The sequence below is a fragment of the Nannobrachium achirus genome, assembly GCF_963921795.1.
Source record: "Nannobrachium achirus genome assembly, chromosome: 14".
NCBI lineage: Eukaryota > Metazoa > Chordata > Actinopteri > Myctophiformes > Myctophidae > Nannobrachium > Nannobrachium achirus.
Genome location: NC_137821.1, coordinates 29,741,267 through 29,761,528, shown reverse-complemented (window position 1 = coordinate 29,761,528; position 20,262 = coordinate 29,741,267). Strand labels below are relative to the sequence as shown.

The following is a 20,262-nucleotide window of genomic DNA, read 5'->3' as shown; positions in this document are numbered from 1 at the left end:
ATATAGGGCTGTCACAATTATTACATAATCGTCTAATCGCAATTATTTGACATAATCGCAATTATTTGACATAATCGCAATTATTTTGACATAATCGTCTACATGTTGAAAAATGTTTATATATTATGTTCAAACATTGCGATGCGACGTGTTGTGAGCTTGTAGATCGGCTATGTCCACTATCAATGTTTTTTTTTAAAGTGTAAAGTTGTCAAATATGTCCTTCATTTCTTTGTATATTTAGGTTATGTGTCATATCTGCCATGTGCAACTTCAAAGCCTACAAGCCAAATAGAAATGTAATTGTCAACGACGATCGTTAATTGCAATTATTTGAGAGACAATTAATCGTCATGTAAAATGTCATAATCGTGACAGCCCTAGACACTGCTGATACGCTGTGTGTGTGCACGATACACGAGTACAACAGGTAGAATTGATTAGAATGAAAAGACCTATACTGACAATTTAAAGTTAAACCAATGGGAGACCAATGATGAATTCTGGGAGGAATATGTCAGAATGGCTCTACAACCACTTTAACCTATGTAGTTCATTGACTTGGTCTTCTGACTGCCCTCACTTTTTTCCTACACCAAAACTCTTCGCAAAAGATACAGTAGCTGACCCACAAGCTCACAATGTGTCACATTGTGAGCTTATAGATATGCTATTTCCACGGAACGTTCACCTATTTTCACTGAATGTTTGCCTACTATGACACGCCCAGAATTAAATAAAGATGCTAGGGTTCATGTGGTTAAGAGGCACAGTGACAGGCATTCACACCTGCATCCCACATCCCACATATCGTCGTTGTCGGGTGGAAACCTCGTATCTCCAAGTTTCAAATGTGTACATTCTTTCGTAAAGTAAAGCCCTGCTTCATCATACAAGGCGGTCGCACAAAAGTAGTGAAAACAGCAGATCTACAAGCACACAACGCCTCGCGGTGCGAGGCGTTGTGTGCTTGTAGATCGGCTGTTTTCACTAGTTTAAATCTTTTCTAAAATGATAAATGCAAAACAAACGGTTTTGGACATACAGGGTTTTCACCCGACAACGACGATATCCTACCATACACCTCTCACCAGGTATGCTTGGAAAGATTATGGAAACTGAAAATGGTGTGAGGTTCTTCTCCCCCCCCCCTTTTTTTTAAAGAAGGTACGACACACACAGTAATAGTATTTGTGTGGGCTCACATTCATTTAATGCATGGCTATGCATTGCAAATGGAGAGCATGTCACATTCATTCCAGCAGGTGATTGTTGACGCATTATGATGCTCATGGGAGGTGGAAGTGAGATACGGGTGTGGCAGAAGTTTCTATTGAGTGCCGGTCCCGAGGGATGGCAAGTAGTGAAGTACATTTTCTGGAGCGACACCAGCCACACTGATAAGGTCTTTACTCCAGACACAGATTGATGGGAGGCGAGGCAAGCAGAGGAGTGATAAACATAGTCCAGGGTGCACATCTGTCACTGAGGGGGGATGCTGCCATCAGGAGTTTGTTGACAAAATGGTAGATTGTGTGCATTGTCCCTGAAAATGTCACTCGGCTTGGCGGTGCCCCCATGGTGTCTGCTGCCTGTTCGGCTTCTCTCTCTGTTGAGCGGAAACATTCTATGCCAGCCCGTTCCACGTGTCTTTGCTTGCTTTTACCGATTCTGTATCGAATCAGAATGCAGAAAAAAAAACACAGTACCAGGCACGTGCACACTGCACAGTGCACACATAGACATCGGGGCTTGAGCACCTGCCCTTTTATCAGTGTATAAAAAGTGCCCTCTCCAGACCATGAATGCATTTTTTACTATGGTGAAAGAAATGCAAATGCCCTCTTTCCATGCCATACCTGAAGGCAGCATTCAAGAGAATTGCCTTGTCCAAACTCTCCAGAACTTGAATGCAGCATCTTATGTTGAAAGACGCATAATCCAGTATTGACTTGATAATGCTTAGTTCAGTGTGGTATCAAGCACCGAAAATAGACACCTCCAAGCTCACGACGCGTCGCAGGGTGACGCTTTGTGAGCTTGGCGGTCTGCTATTTATTTTCAATATTTTCACCAAAAGGCTCCTTTAGAAATTACAGCTTGGCACAGTACACAGCTTGGGCGATGCTACTTACTTATGAAAAGGGTTTTAGATTAGCTGGCATGGATGTAATTCTTCCTATCAGGAAGAATAAGGTGCCTGTATATCCATATAATTGAAAATCTATACTTGACCTATATATTGCATGTATCTAAAATTAGCATTGTTGACATACTGTTGCTCAACCTTGTGAAAGAAACCCATGCACTGTATATTCTGCATTTCCTTTGATGTGTTGAAGCTGTTGTTTTATATAGAGACTTTTTAGAGGGAGAGGAATAACACAAATTGGGAGAAAATAAATAAATAAGAGCTTGGCTTGGCTCAATTTGATTTCTTCTCTTTTGATGTGTAATCCATTTTGCTCTTTTAATGAGATATATTTATGAAATCCACACTTGGGAATTCAAATAGCCTATAATATTTTGAGAATGAATTAAAGATCAATTTTAAAAGGCAAATTTACATGGTTCATGTTTTTTCAACTGAATCGTTTTTCAACTGAATCGTTTTACTTTATAAAAAAATTTGGTGGCAGGGAGTTTATTATTGCCTTTTTTTTACATGGTAATCTCATAAGAGGGATTTACATGCCCATGGACAATTCAAGAATCCTTCTTAGAGTTTGATTTAATTTCAGCCAACAATGCCTATTAACTCATCTAGTGCCATTCGCGAGATGTCTCGCGAAATGTACTCGAGTATATGTAGTGCCATTCACGGGATATCTCGGGAAAAGTAATAGATTACTGTAACGGCGAGTACATTACCGAGAAGAATCGCCGGCGGTCCGGAGACGAAATCCGTCGCTGATTTTGCATCATCACGGCTCCACGAGCACAAAATAGTCCCATCCATAACATTGAGGTGGACGGGGGATCTCATCTTTAATGTCCATTATCTCAAAACTACACTTTAGAAGCTAGGATGGAGGCAGATGCTCGCTTATGTTACACAATGATAAAAGCTCCGGTCGGCCATTACACAACTCCACGTGGACACGGATCGGTTCCGGCGCACGATCCGATGACGTCAGACCGGAAGTGACTGCGCGGTGGACTTCTGGCCTTCAAAATAAGACAACGCAAGTGAATGGGACCTGAAGGAGGCACTTTGGACATTATAATCCGTTAATGTCTGGGGCTCTGAATGAGTTAAGTATCGCCACCGCATAACTGCAGAAGACCACCCACACTTTTGTACAACACTGTCGGTGCTTTAAAAACAACCTAAGAGATTGTTGAAGGGAAAATGAGCAAACCTTATAGAATCCTGGGTGCCTCTGGTCAACAAATTATATAGGGTTTAAGTTGTGTATTATGCACAATATATGGCCAACGCTGTAAATAGATAATGATGTGTATTGGCGCCAGTATAGTCCACTAACCGTAACCAACTGTCTCCTAAGAAATGTCCACAGTGAAATGCATTCCAGAAACACAACATGCCCCCCTATAGACCAAATCATAATGACATCACCACAACCAAAACGTTATTGGAGCAGTGTTATTCATTAACCTCACTTCTGGAAAAACAGGACACTTATGATATAGTTATTGACTATTAGAAAAATATTCTTTTGCTCTAAATATCTACAGTTTGATGTATTAAAGTTAAAATGTATCTTTTTACGTCCAATGTATTTGTATTTAGGTTCGTGAAGTTAACATGAGTATATAACTAAATGCGATTACTTTGAATTTAATCAAAATGTTACATTACAAAAAATAATTCAGGATTCCAATTCAAAAGAAGCAAAAATAGCCGATCTACAAGCTCAAAATGCATCGCAGCGCAAAAAAAAAAAAACGTTCCGATCCTGGTCTGTATACTCACCACTGTGAAGTTCATGACCTTTATGATCCAGACGGTGAGGGCCAGGTTGACGATCATGATGACCAGCAGCAGGAGCAAGAAGAAGTAGAAGCATCTCTTCCTCCAGCCGTACAGACCCACCGGGTAGACCCCGGCTTCACAGCCCGGCCGCTGGAGGTGGAGGGACTGGGATGCCAGCAGGTACTGCTCCTGGGTCATCTGGAACACAACCAGAGGACACGGATAGGCGGTGGCGTCAGTTCAGAAAAAGCTAAGGTATGGCAACATGACTGGTGTCTGTCATGTTGCCATACCTTAGCATAGCAACAGGCATGATACATTTATTTTAAGAAGTACATTCTATTTCCCCCCCCCCCCCCCCCCCGTTTCTACGGTTTCTTGGGCTGGATATGGCAGGTTGTTCAAGTGCAGCTAAACTTGGCATGTTAGTAAATGTGCCACAATTAACAATAATGCATTGCACATGTGCAGTGCAGAACCTGGGAATATACCATTTTGTCAAGATGGGGAGAATAGAATTAATACCCTAACCCTGTTAAATTTAGCATTTGTAGTTATTTTACTGTAATTTAACAACATAATAACCAGCACAGATAGACAAAGAGATATTCACGGATTTATATTTAAAAGTAACTTTTATTTTCCCCTCTGGACCCAGGGTATGGCAGCTGCATACTACCAAATCGCTTTTGGCAAAGAGATTTGGTAGAGAGTGAGAAAAAGAGGGTTTAAGTGATACCGGATATGCAGCTCTGCAAATAAAAGGTGAATTGATCCCAGTGCATGACGGAGGACGATTTCACGATAAATTAAATCTCCACAATACGATTATCGTGAGTTTTTTTTATCACGATAAACGATAATAGCGATTATCTTCCCATCCCATCAAGGAATTAACCACATGAACTACGACAGTAGCATAGAAGATTGGCTATTTTCTAGAATCAAGAATCAAGAAGGTTTTATTTGTCACTACTCACGCGTAAAAGAAGCTAAATGCAGTTTTCTGTGTAGAGATTTGGTGTAGAGTGGAAAAGAAGGGGCATATTATAGACCTCTGGAGGACTACAGTCAACAAAGTATATGGGGTTTAAGTGGTTAAACTTGGTAGTTGCTCATTAGTGGACAGTAACACATTTGTTTTGAGTATATCTGTACTTTAGTTAAGCATATTATGTATGCGATAATGCGATGTGATTAGCTTGTAGATGTGCTATTTTCATTATTATTTATATATTTCTAAAAGCAAGTGCTCCAGTACTTTAATCCAAGTACAAACTTGAGTGTGCAAACTTCACTTGTAGTAATACTGAATACTTTGCCTGAAGTACTACGGTACTGTGTACACCACTGCTCATTAGTTAATACAACAATACAAGAAAATAAAGGAATTATGAGGTGCATAATTAAGGACAGGAATAGAAGAAGAATCAAATAAATTAAAAGTAAAAAAGAGTCCAGGTGCAAATGGATAGAAGTCTATTTGCAGGAATACAGGTCAAAAAGTATAATTTTATACTTGGGTATAAGACATGCAGAGAGTCATTATGCAGGCTTCATAACTCATTCTCAGCATGACAAAGGTTGTCACAAGCTGCAGTGATTACTGTATCATCAAACACATGATGGATAGAGCAGTTCACAAAATTATATTTCATCATTTTGCTGCTGTTAAACAAATTCATGCATGCATGGCAAATGAAAGAAGTTACAAAGTGAAATCTTGATTGTTAATTCAACTAAATGCATCTATCCAAATCCATCCATTCTACATTCTTAAGGGCCGTTTACACCAAGCACTACTTTATAAATATAAATCTTTTAAAAATAAAAGAAAAATACACCCATTGATTCCGGATGGGGAACCAAATGTATTTGTCTCGGCATCCGGAATCAATGGGGGTAAATTCACTATAATCACATTTTTGTCTTAGGAATGCGACAAATACAAAAAAATATTATTTAACTCCATGGCATGAGTAATCGATAGAAAGAAAGTCATTTTGGGGGTGAACTACTCCTTTAGGAACCCACTTTTGCGGAAACAGGTGAACCGACGTGAAGCGCAGTCAACAGCATGGTGGGTGGGCCATGCCGATGGACTCTATTTTCTGGATTGGTGAGTACCAGCAGTGAGGTGGGAAGGTATGTTGGATTAGGCTGAATATATTATCAGTGGCTGTGTTGCAAGTGGATTCAGTCATAACCAAAGGGTCAAGTTGCTGGAGCAGTGCACTGTCTGTGAGTGCAACAACATAGCGGTAAATTCAACAGTAAGAAAAGCTCAGAAATCTAATTTCACCCACATCGATGTTCTGTGGGAGGAGCAGAGACGTCAACAACAGATCTACAGCACCTCAAACAGACCAGCAAAATGCAGTTAAAATCAATATGTCTGCATGGCACTAGTCCTATATGAGAAGCATTGCTCAGTGTAAGAAATGGTTTAATGATGTCTGGCGAAGAGTCAAACACAACCTGACAGTAATGTATGTGTAATAATCTATCTAGAGAAATGGATGTATGCCTGGCTTTGATATTCTGATTGCAAGCTCGTGTCCAACTAAACTGTTGTGTGTCATGACTCATGACGCATGACAGGTTTGTATGATTTTTCTGTCTGGATCTGGAACTAATGTCCTAATATACAGAGGAGAAGGTGACATCATGCCATTGAAAGTTGCTGAATGGGGGCGGGGGCTTCTTGTGGGCTTGGCAATATATGGTTTTGTTGATATGAGACTAGGTATCACCTGGGATTTTGGATATCATCGTATTGTTATAGGGCATAAGTGTGTACTATGGCATGCCCATAATAAGGATGCTAGGGTTCATGTGGTTAAAAGTGTAAAGACTGGATGTTCTAGTTGTTCTATTATTTGCCTTCATGGTTATTCTTTTTTTATTAATTATCATAAATGTTTTGAAAGCACATAGTCATCCTCACTATCGTTACAATATTTTGATCATTATTATTTTTTGACTTACATTACATTTACTTCTAATGCAAGATTGATATTTACCTCATTTATTTCTTCCTGGTGGAATACATGTACACTGGCACTATACGCACTCTTCAAATTGAAGTGATAGCAGAGTAATCCATCAAGCTCTGCACCCAACAGACAAGGTTATCTGGGTGACTTGATTTTATTAACACAGTCACCACATCAGAGTTCCCATCTCAACAAAAGGTGTCTTTCCATGGCGACGCAGAAAATAAGAATCATCAGTCATGATTCACTGACGACATGTTAGTGATCAATCATGGGAGTGATTGATCGCAACAAGCTGCACTATAGGAAACCAGAAACAAAAGCACCACCAGTGGTGTAAAGTAAATAAGTACATTTACTTCAGTACTGTACTTAAAGGAGCTATAGTCAACTTTTTCTTGAAAAACGGATGCTAAAATAAAAATAATGTTTCGAAAATATTTTATAAAAAAATAAGCTTCATAATATGTGTTTCTATTCAAAAATGACCACAAAAAGCGTAAAATAATGATAAAATAATCATTTTGGCCATTGTCAGACAGACTAGGATGTAAACAGTGTCGGCCCTACAATGAAAAAGTTGACTATAGCTCCTTTAAGTACAATGTTGAGTTACAGTATTTGTACTTGGAAATGGGACATTCTACATATTGAGCACTTTTACTTTTGGTACTTTAAGTACATTTTGATGCCAATACTTTTGCACTTTTACTCAAGGGCATTTTGAATTCCGGACTTTTACTTACGGAGTACTTCTAAATTGCAGTATTGATACTTTTACTTAAGTACAACATTGGAGCACTTTTCCCACCACTGCATGGGAGTGATTGGTCGCAACTAATTGCACAAGGAAACCAGAAACAAAAGTACCACCACTATGAACCAATGTGCCAAAGGTCTAGTACTCTAGTTAAAGGTTGAAGGTATTTGCTCTTCCTTGTTATATCAGACATCTCTAGGCGAAGTTACAAGATTCACTAAATGGGCAATTGCTTTTAAACCACTAGTTCCCAAGCACTGGGTCGGGACCCATTTGTGGGTCGCAGACACATTTTTATGGGCATATTTCATTTGTTTCCTACATTTAGTTTTTAATCATTATAATTTCAAAACATTTTCAAAAAACATTCCCATTTTCATGAATTAAAAAAAGAAAGAAATAAATAAATAAAGGTTTGGGAACCACTGCTTTAAACAATGCAGTTTTTACAGTACAAGAAAGCACATGCCTTGACATTTCTGAATGTCACATTTCGATATTGATGTATTGATGTATGTCTTACCTTGCTGCTGTAAATCTCTCTGGATTAAGAGCATCTGCTAAATGCCTAAATTATAAATTGTAAATTATGTCTCCACATACAATACTAAACTGAGCTACAGTAAATTCTGAATTGTGAGCACAAAAAACACAATGACCGACATTTATCTATTGTATCGAGATGCAAAAAACGACCCAAAGAAAGTCTAATCAGTAATAATCAGTGACTGAGAAAGTGAGCGCTGCATGCGTCCTCAGATCCTCTTCCCAGCTTACAGTAAATCAGATCTGAACTCATGTCAGTGCACAGTGTTATTTATTCTAACCTTCATAGAAGGTCATCTTTCAAGTACGTTCTTTTCCCATATCAAATTTCAGGTCCTAAACAAATTAATGCACTGTGTCACTGTCTTCCACTGAGTGTTGATGGAAAAAGGAGGTCAAGGCTGGGACAGGTCGACTTTACTCTCAAGTCCTTGAAAAGGTTCAGAACCTCCTAAACACAGGCTAAGTAGTGTACATTTACTCAAGTACTGTACTTAAAGTAACATTTTTAAGTATTTGTACTTTACTTGAGTAGTCCAATTTTCAATACTTTTACTTCTACTCCAACACAATATGTATCCAAATATTGTACTTTTACTCCACAACATTTATTTGAAAACTTTAGATACTAATTACTTTGAAGATTTGATTATTATTAGAGTAGCGCATTCTGTCCCAAAGCCTGCAATAATGCACCTGTCAGTTCCAGGACCTTCCCGTTTCGCCTTCGACTGGACAAAGAGGGAAAACTGGAGAATGTATCTGCTTCAGCATAAACGCAAAGGTCTGCGCGGCACGCAGAATTCCTCTACTGGCATGAAACCGCTGCATTCCCATTGAAATACATTGGCAGAATGGGGAATCCACTCTCATAGGTACTTTGGTGTGACTGTGCCATAACAGAAGTTGTGGAAATAGCTGATCTACATGCTCACAACGCCTCGCGTTAGATCTGCTATTTTCTCAATAGAACCGTGTTATACTAAATGTAATGCCTCAACTCTTAGTGCTCGTCAGGGTGGGGTGGTCCCCAGTTAAAATATGATTATTTTGGGGGTCGCGGCCTGAAAGGGTTGAGAACCACTGCCCTAACAGAGTATTTTTGCAATATTGATACTTTTACTTTAGTAAAACATACTTTTTCCACCACTGGTCACTGTCTTCCACTAAGTGTTGAAGTAAAAAGGAGGTCAGGGCCGGGCCAGTGTGTCAGCTCGACTTTACTCTCCAGTCCTTGAAAGGGTTCAGAACCTACTAGACACAGGCTCTGATCTGAAATCAGAGGGGCTGATGACTGTCAGGTGTGGTCATCCATGCGAGCATCAGCAGGTGTTGTTCTCCAGCCATTCGTGACCAGCGTTTGACAGGGTTTAACTAAGCGTCACAGGCTGCAAGGCTATGAATCTGTGGGTGAATTTATATCCGGGCAGGCTGTCCTTCTGCACTGCACTTTCAGTGGCTCAGGCAGTACAATGGCTGCTTGAGAATTGGAAGGTTCCCGGTTGGAGCCCCAGCTCCCTCTGACATCACCCATTTTCAGGTCTTCTTTATATAATTGGTCCTCTCTAATGCTCATTATAATATCATCATGCCTGACCTGGGATCTCTCATCCCTCCTGTGCCTCATGTTTCTGTCGAAATGTTTTAGAGTGGTGCTAACCGCTCCTACATCTGGCTTTGTCCAACGTTTGTTGTGCGCCCAGGGTCACATTGGCCTACATCTGGCCTACAGATACAGATGTAGACCTACATCTTTGCACAAAGCGCCCAAAGTTTGTTGTACGCCCAGGGTCACATTGGCCAAGCTTCGCAGGACACTTAATGAAATGATACTGTGTAATAACCTCTAAGATGTCTTAAAGGAGTAGTTCACCCCCAAAATGTCATGTTTTCTATTGATTACTCACGCCATGGAGACTTCAGTTCAATAATATTTTTTGTTTTTTGTAGCATTCCTAAGACAAAAATTCGGTCACAATATATGTTGATGATACATTGATTCTGGATGGGGACCCAAATGCATGTGGTCTATAATTTTTGTCTTAGGAATGTGACAATTAAGCTGAAGTTGAAGTTTGAACAAAATGTGTGGATCTACAAGCTTACAATGCATCGCAAAGTGTTGAAGATAGTTTGTGTAGAGTTTTAAAAAAAGGCGGGCCTAGTAGCATATAGACTCCTGGCCTGAGGAACTCCGGTCAGCTAAGTATATGGGTTTCAAGTGGTTAATCATGCATGCATACCCTTAACTCAAGTCAGAGGCCATACCCCACATGTCATTATAGCATAGCCCATAGAGCACCGATGCCAGGTTATTAGCTTGTCTAGTATTTTCCTAACAGGCCCTCATTAACAGTGGCAGAGCAAGGACCCTCACATAGCTCAGTGACTTTTCTGCCCACGGTTACACCAGCAGTGACAAATTATCTTCCTTAACACACTTAACTCCAGTTTGAGGTATCTCAATTAATGTAGCTACTGTGTGGTGAAACTGCTGTTGAGTTAGAGATTACTAGTCATTATAAAAGCACTAAGTACTAACACACATATTACACATAATCTAATAGTGCTTATTCGCTCATTAAGAACTAATGCCAGAACAAGTCGTACAGAACATCTTCCACTTCTCAGTGAAAAGCATGATTAAAAAAAAGGAAAAAGAAAATGGAACCGAAATATGCCCACGCCAACCAGTTGAAGTTTAAATCTGAGACTGATATAGTATGATATTTAGTGAAGACCTTTTTTTCCAAGTAGACGTTTGTGCCATACCAAATTCAATTCCTCAAGAAGACGTTCTTAAAATATTGCAGGCACGAGAATACGATTGAAGGTTGGACAGATAGACGGACGGAGGGCCGGATGGAGGGCAGTACGGATGGACGGACGATCAACCTTAAAACATAATGCCTCTGTCTACGGCTGTTTATGGCAGAGGCATAAATAACAGAAAATCAAACCAAAAAGGATATTTTACTTTTAGGGCATTATGGACAGGCATTTTATTGAATTTAATAAATAATATTTTCTAAATAGAAATACTGTTCCTACGAAACAGTGTGGGCTCGCATGTAACACCATGTATGGGCACAAAGATCTACCCTTTGGCTAAGGGGCTGCCTTTGTACTGTCGGTACAAAGGCAGTGTCTTACGTCACTTTGAGGAGAACTTGACTGATAGATTACCGGTACGTCATTTTGAGGAGAACTTGACTGATAGATTACGTCACTTTGAGGAGAACTTGACTGATAGATTACGTCATTTTGAGGAGAACTTGACTGATAGATTACGTCATTTTGAGGATAACTTGACTGATAGATAAATAATGAAGATAACATATGTTTGCTCGCTTTCAGCGAGCCCACAATTAGATTCCTAAACGGGCAACCAGCTAATGTCAACACATAGTGTACTAATCTCCATGCACATGCAATCAACTAAGACTTCCACACGCCTACTTATCTTACTACTACAGAGCTTAATATATTCTAGGGAGTGTTTCCTTGGAATGACAGTTCGGGTCACGTCTGCTAGCGCTGGCAGATGCCTCACAAATGGCTGTTGTGACTTTGCAGCAGATACAAATGACCCATATCGCTGGCGCTTAGAAATGTCACTGATTCCAATTAAGCCACCGATACAGTTGAGGACAAGACCTATTATGAGAGGTGGGTGCGAGTGCTTTAGGACCAGTAAGCGAGTTATAAACTCCAGTGCCGGATCACTTGAGTAATTGACGTGATCACAGTCACTCACAACACAAACCTCTGGCATTACACATTTTGCACTTCAAAACAATCTATTGTAGGCTACTGTGTCTGTTAATGTGATTATATGCTCTAGTTTAGCTCTGGAAAGTTTGCTACAGTGTAGTGGCATCTGGAAAACTTTCAGAGCTAAAATAGATTATCCTACTAATAAAGGAGCAAACTCACACTCTAACGCTCTAACGCTCACGCTCTAACGCTCTAACGCTCACGCTTATCTACGTTTATCTATTCACTCGCTTCAGCAACTGATCCCAAAGTTCACATGGTATTGGCCATTAGCATTATACCAACACTGACGGAGCCCGAATTTCATTTCTCCCAAATTAAAGCAGTTTAAATTAGCGTTTTCTTAACCACTTCTGTTGAACTCTGCTGTCTGTTGCCAGGGTTACGGTCCGTTCCTCCAGGCCATGGGATCTGTAGCCCCACACACACACACCCCTTTCTCTCACAGTTAGGAATGTTTCTCTCTCTCTCTCTCTCTCTCTCTCTCTCTCACACACTTTCACCGGGTGCGTTTGACATATTTTGGAGCACATATCTTCGAACGGGTAAGGTCTAGTGTATATAAATTATATGCATGTAATGCATAACCCCCAGGGTTCCTTGAGGAGTAAGAGGTCCCAGTGTCAAATTAACACTGCTGTGTAGATTGGGGTCCCAGAGATAAACTCCAGGGGTCCTTGAAATAAACATTACCACAAAATGACACATTGGGGTCTGTCTCTGATTGCTGACTGTGAAAGCACCCCTTGCTTGGGGTCCTCTTTTCAACAGATAATTGAAATTTGAGAGACACTCGTGAGTAAACACAATTGTGTATAAAAAGAGAAATGGCATGAGACCAAAAGTTTTAGCTTACAGTCGTGCCAGAACAGGACAACTCGAGTCTATTTTCAAACCACTGTTGCTAGGGGAAACTTCAGCACTTCAAATTTCTATGGCAACCTAGTTGTTCCATGCAGCGCTGGTGGTTCCTAGGATTTCTTTGCAGAGTTTTAATGCATAATATTACTCTGGCTGAGTCACGCCTCCTGATGCTTGGCTATTCACACAGTACTAAAAGGAAGAGTAGAGTGTATCGGAAGGGCGGTATTTCGTCAAGCTGTCATTCCGGCAAACTGGCCACAGCTGACTCTCACAAACATCCCCTGTGTACTGAGCAAGACAGCTAAATAAGTCAGCAACAGTTTTGCACTCTGCTGGCTGAGCCCCATAGAAACCAGTAAAGAGTCGGGATAGTCGAAGGTCACTCGATGAAAATAACAGATTTTCAGCTGAATAACGTGAGGTGATGGGCCATATTCTTTAGGTGAAAATCAGTTACTTTTAACAGATTTTGTAGTTAAACAAAACAGATACTGTGTAGGGCAAAAAAGCAATAAGTCAACAGGTGAAAACGCATTATAATCTTTCAAACATTTTTAACATCTTTCCCGGCTCCAACCCAATGCAAACGAGTGAAAGTATTATGTCTCTGTGCTATACAGGAATTATTCTGTGCCTGCCAATTAAATCATAAAGGGCATGCTTGGCCAGTATAGGCTCTGATTTTAACGAAATGCTCCAAGTATATTCAAATCGATTCACGAGGAATATCAACAGAATAGGACTAGTAGAGAGCCTTGAAATTCTCTCCAAAGCTACGGATGTTTTATCTCCTGCCAGCCAAGTTCTGATTACACGCAAATTATATTTATGAGCCCAACACCTCTACGGTAATACATGTTTTTTCCTTTTCTTTTCAAGCAGCAAAAGGCCATCTTTTATGAGGATCTTTCACACAGATATGCCCTGTGACAGAACATTCATTGAAACGAAAACAAGTATATTTTTCCTTTTCACAGGGGGCATCATCTGTTTTGCTTGAGGGTGGGGGTGGTGGTGCCTCGGCTGCTTTAACATACACTATAGCTGGAGCCAGCCAGCACGCAATTACGCAGCAGTCCCTTCCCCAGCGTGCCTCATCTTCGCCAATTAGCGTCGTTATAGTCCACATGCTGTTTTTGATCAAACAGCGACATGCTGCAGAGGCAGCAAAACGTCGCTGAGAAACGTCCCGTAATGAAAGAAAATGAGACGTTATTAATGTCTGATTATGTTAATCAGCAGAACTGGCTGCCTGATGGCCGTCGCTCGCTCCTCTGCGCGACTTGGCGCCACAGACGTCCCCATGAGGCCTGCATCCTCAGCTGGAGGTAGAGAAACACATCGGACCCACTGATGATGACTACACGCTTTCAGTTCTCATCCATCCTGCCTTCCCTCTGTAGCGTTACAGCCTTCCAACTGAGTAGATGAGCGCAATCAAGACAGAAGCCTGTCATTTTAAGCACCTACTCACACTTGATTGTGACTCTTATTCTTTGGTCTGTCTGAGAGCCCCGAATCACACATTCAAAGAAGTCTGAGGGGAAGAGTAACATGTAATAATAATCTCAATGTTTTTAGATGGTGTGATGATTATGGATGTGAATAAAAGATCTTGTTGTCAATAATAGCTGGTACGCCTGGTAGACTAAAATGTGAACTCCAATCTCAGTGGCTGCATCAGCTATACGGAGTCACAATACAGCTCGTGCCTGTCAATGGTTTGAACTTTTGTTGTGTGTGCCCTTTACATTGACGATGGATGGCCGTGCACTTTCGGCAGCTCTTGTATGTACCGGTAAGTATGGGACGAGCGGAGATGAAAGATCTCCAATAAGGTCACCACAAAAGAAAGGTTGCATCAGACCACAACGCAGTCCTCTGAAGAACACTGGGAACAAAGAAACTATACAAAGAAGACCAGCACCACGTCACCATCACTTTTCTGTTGTGCAGCTGCCCGACCCAGATAACATTACTCAGAAAGTTTACAAAACACAGGTTCACTTTGCTGGGAAAACATTCTCGGGACAAATAGTGTGTTGCCTATAGCATTATAGCAACCACACTAATAAATAAAGAAAGATACAAACAACCTAAAAAAGAAGCTATGTCTAATATCAGCATGGCTTCCATGTCAGTCTCATGTGGTCTATGATGTCAGACATCTATGATGTCAGTCATCTCCATATTTGGGAAAGGTTTTAAATAAAATTCAAGTCAATGGAGAACATTAATTCACAAATAAAATATAAATTAAACTATATAACGTATCTCTTAGAAGAATGCAAGCACACGTTTCCAGATGAAGCCGATCGATTTGACATATGAACCAAATGCGTGCCAAAACTGTGGGAGGAGTAGCGTGGCAAAATAACGTTTATCTGGAAAGATGGAAGAAAGTACTATAGTCTGGTTGGTGGGCGGACCTGGTCCACCCACCAACTACATGTTACATCAGCCATGTCACTCTGACTCTAGACATAACCATAAACCAACTGGATACGGCCATATATCTGATACAGAGATCTCCATATATGGGCATAAAAGGGACATAGGTAGACATACAGATACAGAGATCTCCATAAATGGGCAGACAAGTCAGACAGACAGGGTACAATAGGTAGGCCTACTCTGACGAAGCCCCCAACACTGCAACTCAGACATATGAGTCGGATCAGCGGTGGGCATAGGTGTGAGGGCTACGTAGTGGCCCGAACCTCTAATTTTGAAAATGTTCAAATAATCTTTAATTTAACAACACAAATCTTCTCTGATTTACAGGGTCCCTTGCACAAACCCTTTTCAAATGGGGGCCCACAGCCAAATAGCATAGCTTGCCTGCACCCTGTTTCACCCCCATAACTCTGAGGGTGACATTGTACCAAATGAACCTGGTCTATTTCTACACTCTCTGAGTTACACGTAAAGGTCTATTTGGAACCCCCTCAAGGGACCCTGGACCCCACTTTGAGAACCATCTATACTATAATTTTGCGAATGTCTGTCTGTCTGTCACAGCGTTTCTCCTCAGTGGCTGGAGCAATTGATCTGAAATCGCATCACAATTAGCATATGAACACACCTGACATAACTGTGAAGCCCTTTTGTCACTTTCACAAATCGTATGCTGTATATTAGCATTTTTATGGTGTATCTACTATCTATTCTGCATCTAGCTTGAGGCTCATCTATTGGGGGGTGTTGGCTGGCCCTCTTTCAGATGTTGTCATGTAGATCGGTACACAGTATCTCTGTAGCCTTTAAACGAAACAGGTATTTCTTACATTGATGCTCCTACATATTATCATGCAAGCACCAGAAAGTTACTTTCCATCCCTCATATACTGTGTGCACAGTGCACACCCCATAACCCACACACTGCACATCATTTCGGAGCTCATATCTTTGAACGGGTAAGGACTAGTTTCAGTAAATTGAATGAGAGCTGACTGAGGATTTTTGCAACACTCATTAATGTGTCAATAGACTCAGACAGCCAGCCTTGCTATTGCGTAGGCCCGACCCAGACATTTTGAGCTCTGCTGGGTCCTTCCTCTTAGTGATGATGATATTGGCAATGGTGAAAAGATGATGAGTTGCTGATGTAAACAGAAAGTCTCTCCTCCTCAGTACACTAGCTTTCCTTGCCAATCCCCAGAAAATCCTTAGAGAGCCAACAGGGCCATTTTGGACAGCTCTCCATGCCCTGTCATTTGCATTCATCAGATGAACACCGTATAGAAGTGGCAGAATGATCAGACCAGAATCAGCAGGAATGAAAGCATTATTTCAAACAGGACATTTAAACTTTGAATGGTTGTGGGATTCCTGAACTTTTTTTACTATTATACTATTTTATACTAGTTTATTGCTACTTTCTGATAACAAGAAATATTGTGAATGTCGCCAAACAATCATCAATGATACACGAAATACACAAGGACAATGATACACGAAAGAAGAAGAAGATATTTTGTCTACAATGTCAAGGAACCAAAAGAAATTTATACCTGTGACATGTAACAAATACAAATATTGATTATTGAAAACAACCTTTAGTCTAGTATAATTTACAAGTAGCCAGTAACTGGAACCTGGAATGTGACGATAATGGACAAATAAGCTATAAAAGACAGCTAATAACAAGCAAGAATCGGATGTGCCTGTGTGGGCGTATGGTTCAACTTAAAACCTAGAGATGATAGGGAAGCATTTGTTAATTTGTGTACACACCAAGCGGAGAACAATACCACCCACAGGGTGTGTGAACTAATGAACAGTAGCTACCTATCTGTTGATAGTGGCGCTTTGTGCATGGGCTAATGTCACTGATTCTCACTTGCACTGCAGTACGGAGAGAACTGGGGGTTACTGTATCCAGAGGTTATCAGCTTTCTCCTCTTGACTGCAAATAAGCATCTCGTAGATTAAGTATTCATCTGAGTGTTGAATCTTTAAGGAAAACACTTGGAGAATGGCAGGGCTCATCATGAATGATTATAAGCTAACCTGAAGTGGGCTGCAGAGCAAATGCAAGTTTCAACAATGAGCAAGCTGTGGCCTATAGCCTAATGGGAATCCATTTCCAAGGATGCACCTGTTGCAGTGATGTGTAATTAAAGTAGATGCTAAATCAAACTGCAATCATCTCAGTAATTTATACTACCATAATGTCTTGTAGAGTAGACTAGTCAAAACATTACATTTAATAAATTGCATGATAATCAGTAATCACACATTGTATAGGCCTACTGCATATGCTTTATCATAGAGGAGTTTTAGATTCAGTAGGCCTACTATGAAACAAACTCCAAGTTGTCCTCTACCAAAAACATGACATTAAGTTGTATTAAACATGCACACTGGGGAATATTTACTGTAAATACCATGTATTTCTTATTTTGTCTTATAATGATATTTTTTGCATAGTAGCCTACTGTGTTTTATTTGTCTGTCATTTAATGTTGTATGAATTGAGAAAAAGGGGACCCCAATTTAAACAAGCCTAAAAGCTTTCTTGTAGTCTTTATCCTTTTAGTTCACCTTGTATCAGTGAACTGTACTGTCCTGTACCTTTTCCTATGCAAACAAAGTTTTCAATCAATCAATCAATCAATCAATCAATCAATGCATTTCATTGTTTGTTAAGGTTTTTCCCAAGTTATCTTACCTTCAGGGCCTCGATATCAAGCGTGGTTGACGGTTCCATATTATAATGTAGTCTCAGCAGTGTTTCCACAAAGTTCATAGAAATAGACCGCGTGGAATCCTGTCCTCTGTGTGGGATGGCCGCTGCACCTCTTCACTTTCATCTTGGAAAGACAATATAAATACTACTTTCAAGTTTCAACATTCAAAACTATAGGCTACGCCGAATAATAATAGCGATGTAAAACAGAGAGTGTGTAATTTGAAGCGACATCGCGTCACCACCGGTTACCACGGGACATATGGGCTAGTAGTAGTTCATCGGAATTGACGCGCACAGATCTCCATCCTCCTGCGCGCACTCCTGCTTCAGGACCAGTTTACACGCCGAAGTCACGATGATGCACCCACCTCCAAAAGTAACTCACACAAATAGCAACGCGTTTGAGGAAACAAAATTAGCCCGGTGGCATGCAGTTGCAGTAAGAACAGACAGCCCATAGAATATGCACTGCCTACCCTGTCTGCTCCTCATTCCAAAAATGATTCAGAGTTGTGGGCAGGAGGATTTGGTGCGGAAACCTTGCTTTTCATCATCACATCAGGGAGGAGCGCTCACATTCTGCTGTCAGCAGTCAGTGTCGTCCTCCAAAACATGTAGGCTAATTATGTGACATTTGGAGTAGGCTACAGTAGGTCTACGTAACCTCCTGGGTGGGTTTGACTTATTATTGAAATAGAAATAGAAATTGTAACCTATTGAAAATGGTGCTATACCAAAGGTGGTTCTTTCTTTGACTCTAATCAAAGAATAAGATACACGAGGAAACTCATTGGTAGGCCTACAGAGTGGGCACCTGCATGCGGCCTGCCATTCTGACCACCTCAGTATGAAATTACAAAATGTAGAACAAGTAGGCTAAAGAATAATGGGGGGAATCACATTTTCTCATGAAAATGTTTTAATTAGAGTTTAGGCATTGAGAGCTCATAAATGAGCCAAATAACCTACATTAGGCCAATATATTATAGTGTCTCCTGTGACTGTCTCCATCATTACGCCTGACCCATCTGCTCCATGTCCTATTGGTGGAGGTTTCCCCCTACAGGAGAAATTGGGACATTGAAGAAATAAGCATGGGTAGGCGACAGTAAATGCAGTAAATTGCAATGTGCAAACGGCAAACATAGCCTACTGTTTAATAATGAACACTAGAAGCAGTGCTCTTCCGAGCACAGGTCTCCACCAGGCCACACAAATCGGCCTGTTATAGCGCCACCATGAGGCTGATTTAAAAATGGGGGGCAGAGGTTCTTCTGAATTAGCATCCAGGGAGTGTGTGCTCAGTTTGACAGCGATCGGGCCAACGGCGCCGGAGATTAGCTGGTAACAACCAGGCCACACAAATCGGCCTGTTATAGCGCCACCATGAGGCTGATTTGAAAAATGTGGGGCAGAGGTTCTAGATTGGCATCCAGGGAGTGTGTGTGCTCAGTTTGGCAGCGATCGGGCCAACGGTGACTGAGATTAGCTGCACACAAGTTTAAACTGCGAGGACGCACCGACGGACACACGGACACATGGACGGACACACGGACGGACTAGGGGAAAACATAGTGGAGACAATAATATGATGAGCTGATATATCCTATACAAAAAATAGTAGGCCTAAGTCAAACGAGGTGGGTGTTTTAGGCCTACTTTAAAATGCATACATTGGTTACTCATCTGTATTCAAATCCTGCTCATGCATGTAGATATAGGCCACCATTTACTTTAATATAGCATCATATTGACTAAAACAAAATAAACAAATACAAGTCTGAATCAGAATATTTCCCCCCACAGGTTTACAGATGTAAAGAAGTTGGTGAAATTCCTTTTTGGGCGAGCTCCATCGTATAATTCAGAGTTTTTAGAAAGAACCGTCGCTGCATACTGTTAACTTGGAGCACAACAGTATGCAGCGACGGGTGAGGTTCTATCTGGGGCTAGGGGACAGAAAGACATGTCAAACGAAACTCTAAAGATATTTAGGCTACTGTATATAAACAGCGTTAAAAAACATCCACTTTGTTTGCTTTTTGTGTGCTAAAAAGACTTAGGCCTTGTAGACTATCTGTTTCACCATAACTTTTCTAAAGCAAGGCTGGTGTTCGTTGTAGTACAGATGCAATACAGTAGATGGCAGCAAATAGCCAGGATGATGTTAACAGACGTAAACAATCGA

General features: G+C 40.8%; 1 protein-coding gene across 1 annotated transcript in view; it reads right to left on the bottom strand.

Annotated features, from left to right (window-relative positions):
- Positions 1-18,098, bottom strand: part of LOC308297737 (zeta-sarcoglycan-like) — a gene marked incomplete at its 3' end in the record, with an annotated part of 47,564 nt that extends 29,466 nt beyond the window's left edge. Inside the window, exons 1-2 of the mRNA XM_080741293.1 lie at positions 18,054-18,098; positions 3,938-4,135 (exon numbers count right to left, since the gene is read on the bottom strand). Coding sequence (XP_080597419.1) covers positions 3,938-4,135; positions 18,054-18,092 — 237 coding nt within the window. The 5' untranslated portion in view covers positions 18,093-18,098. The remainder of the gene's footprint in view (positions 1-3,937; positions 4,136-18,053) is intronic.
- Between the last annotated feature and the right edge of the window lie 2,164 nt (positions 18,099-20,262).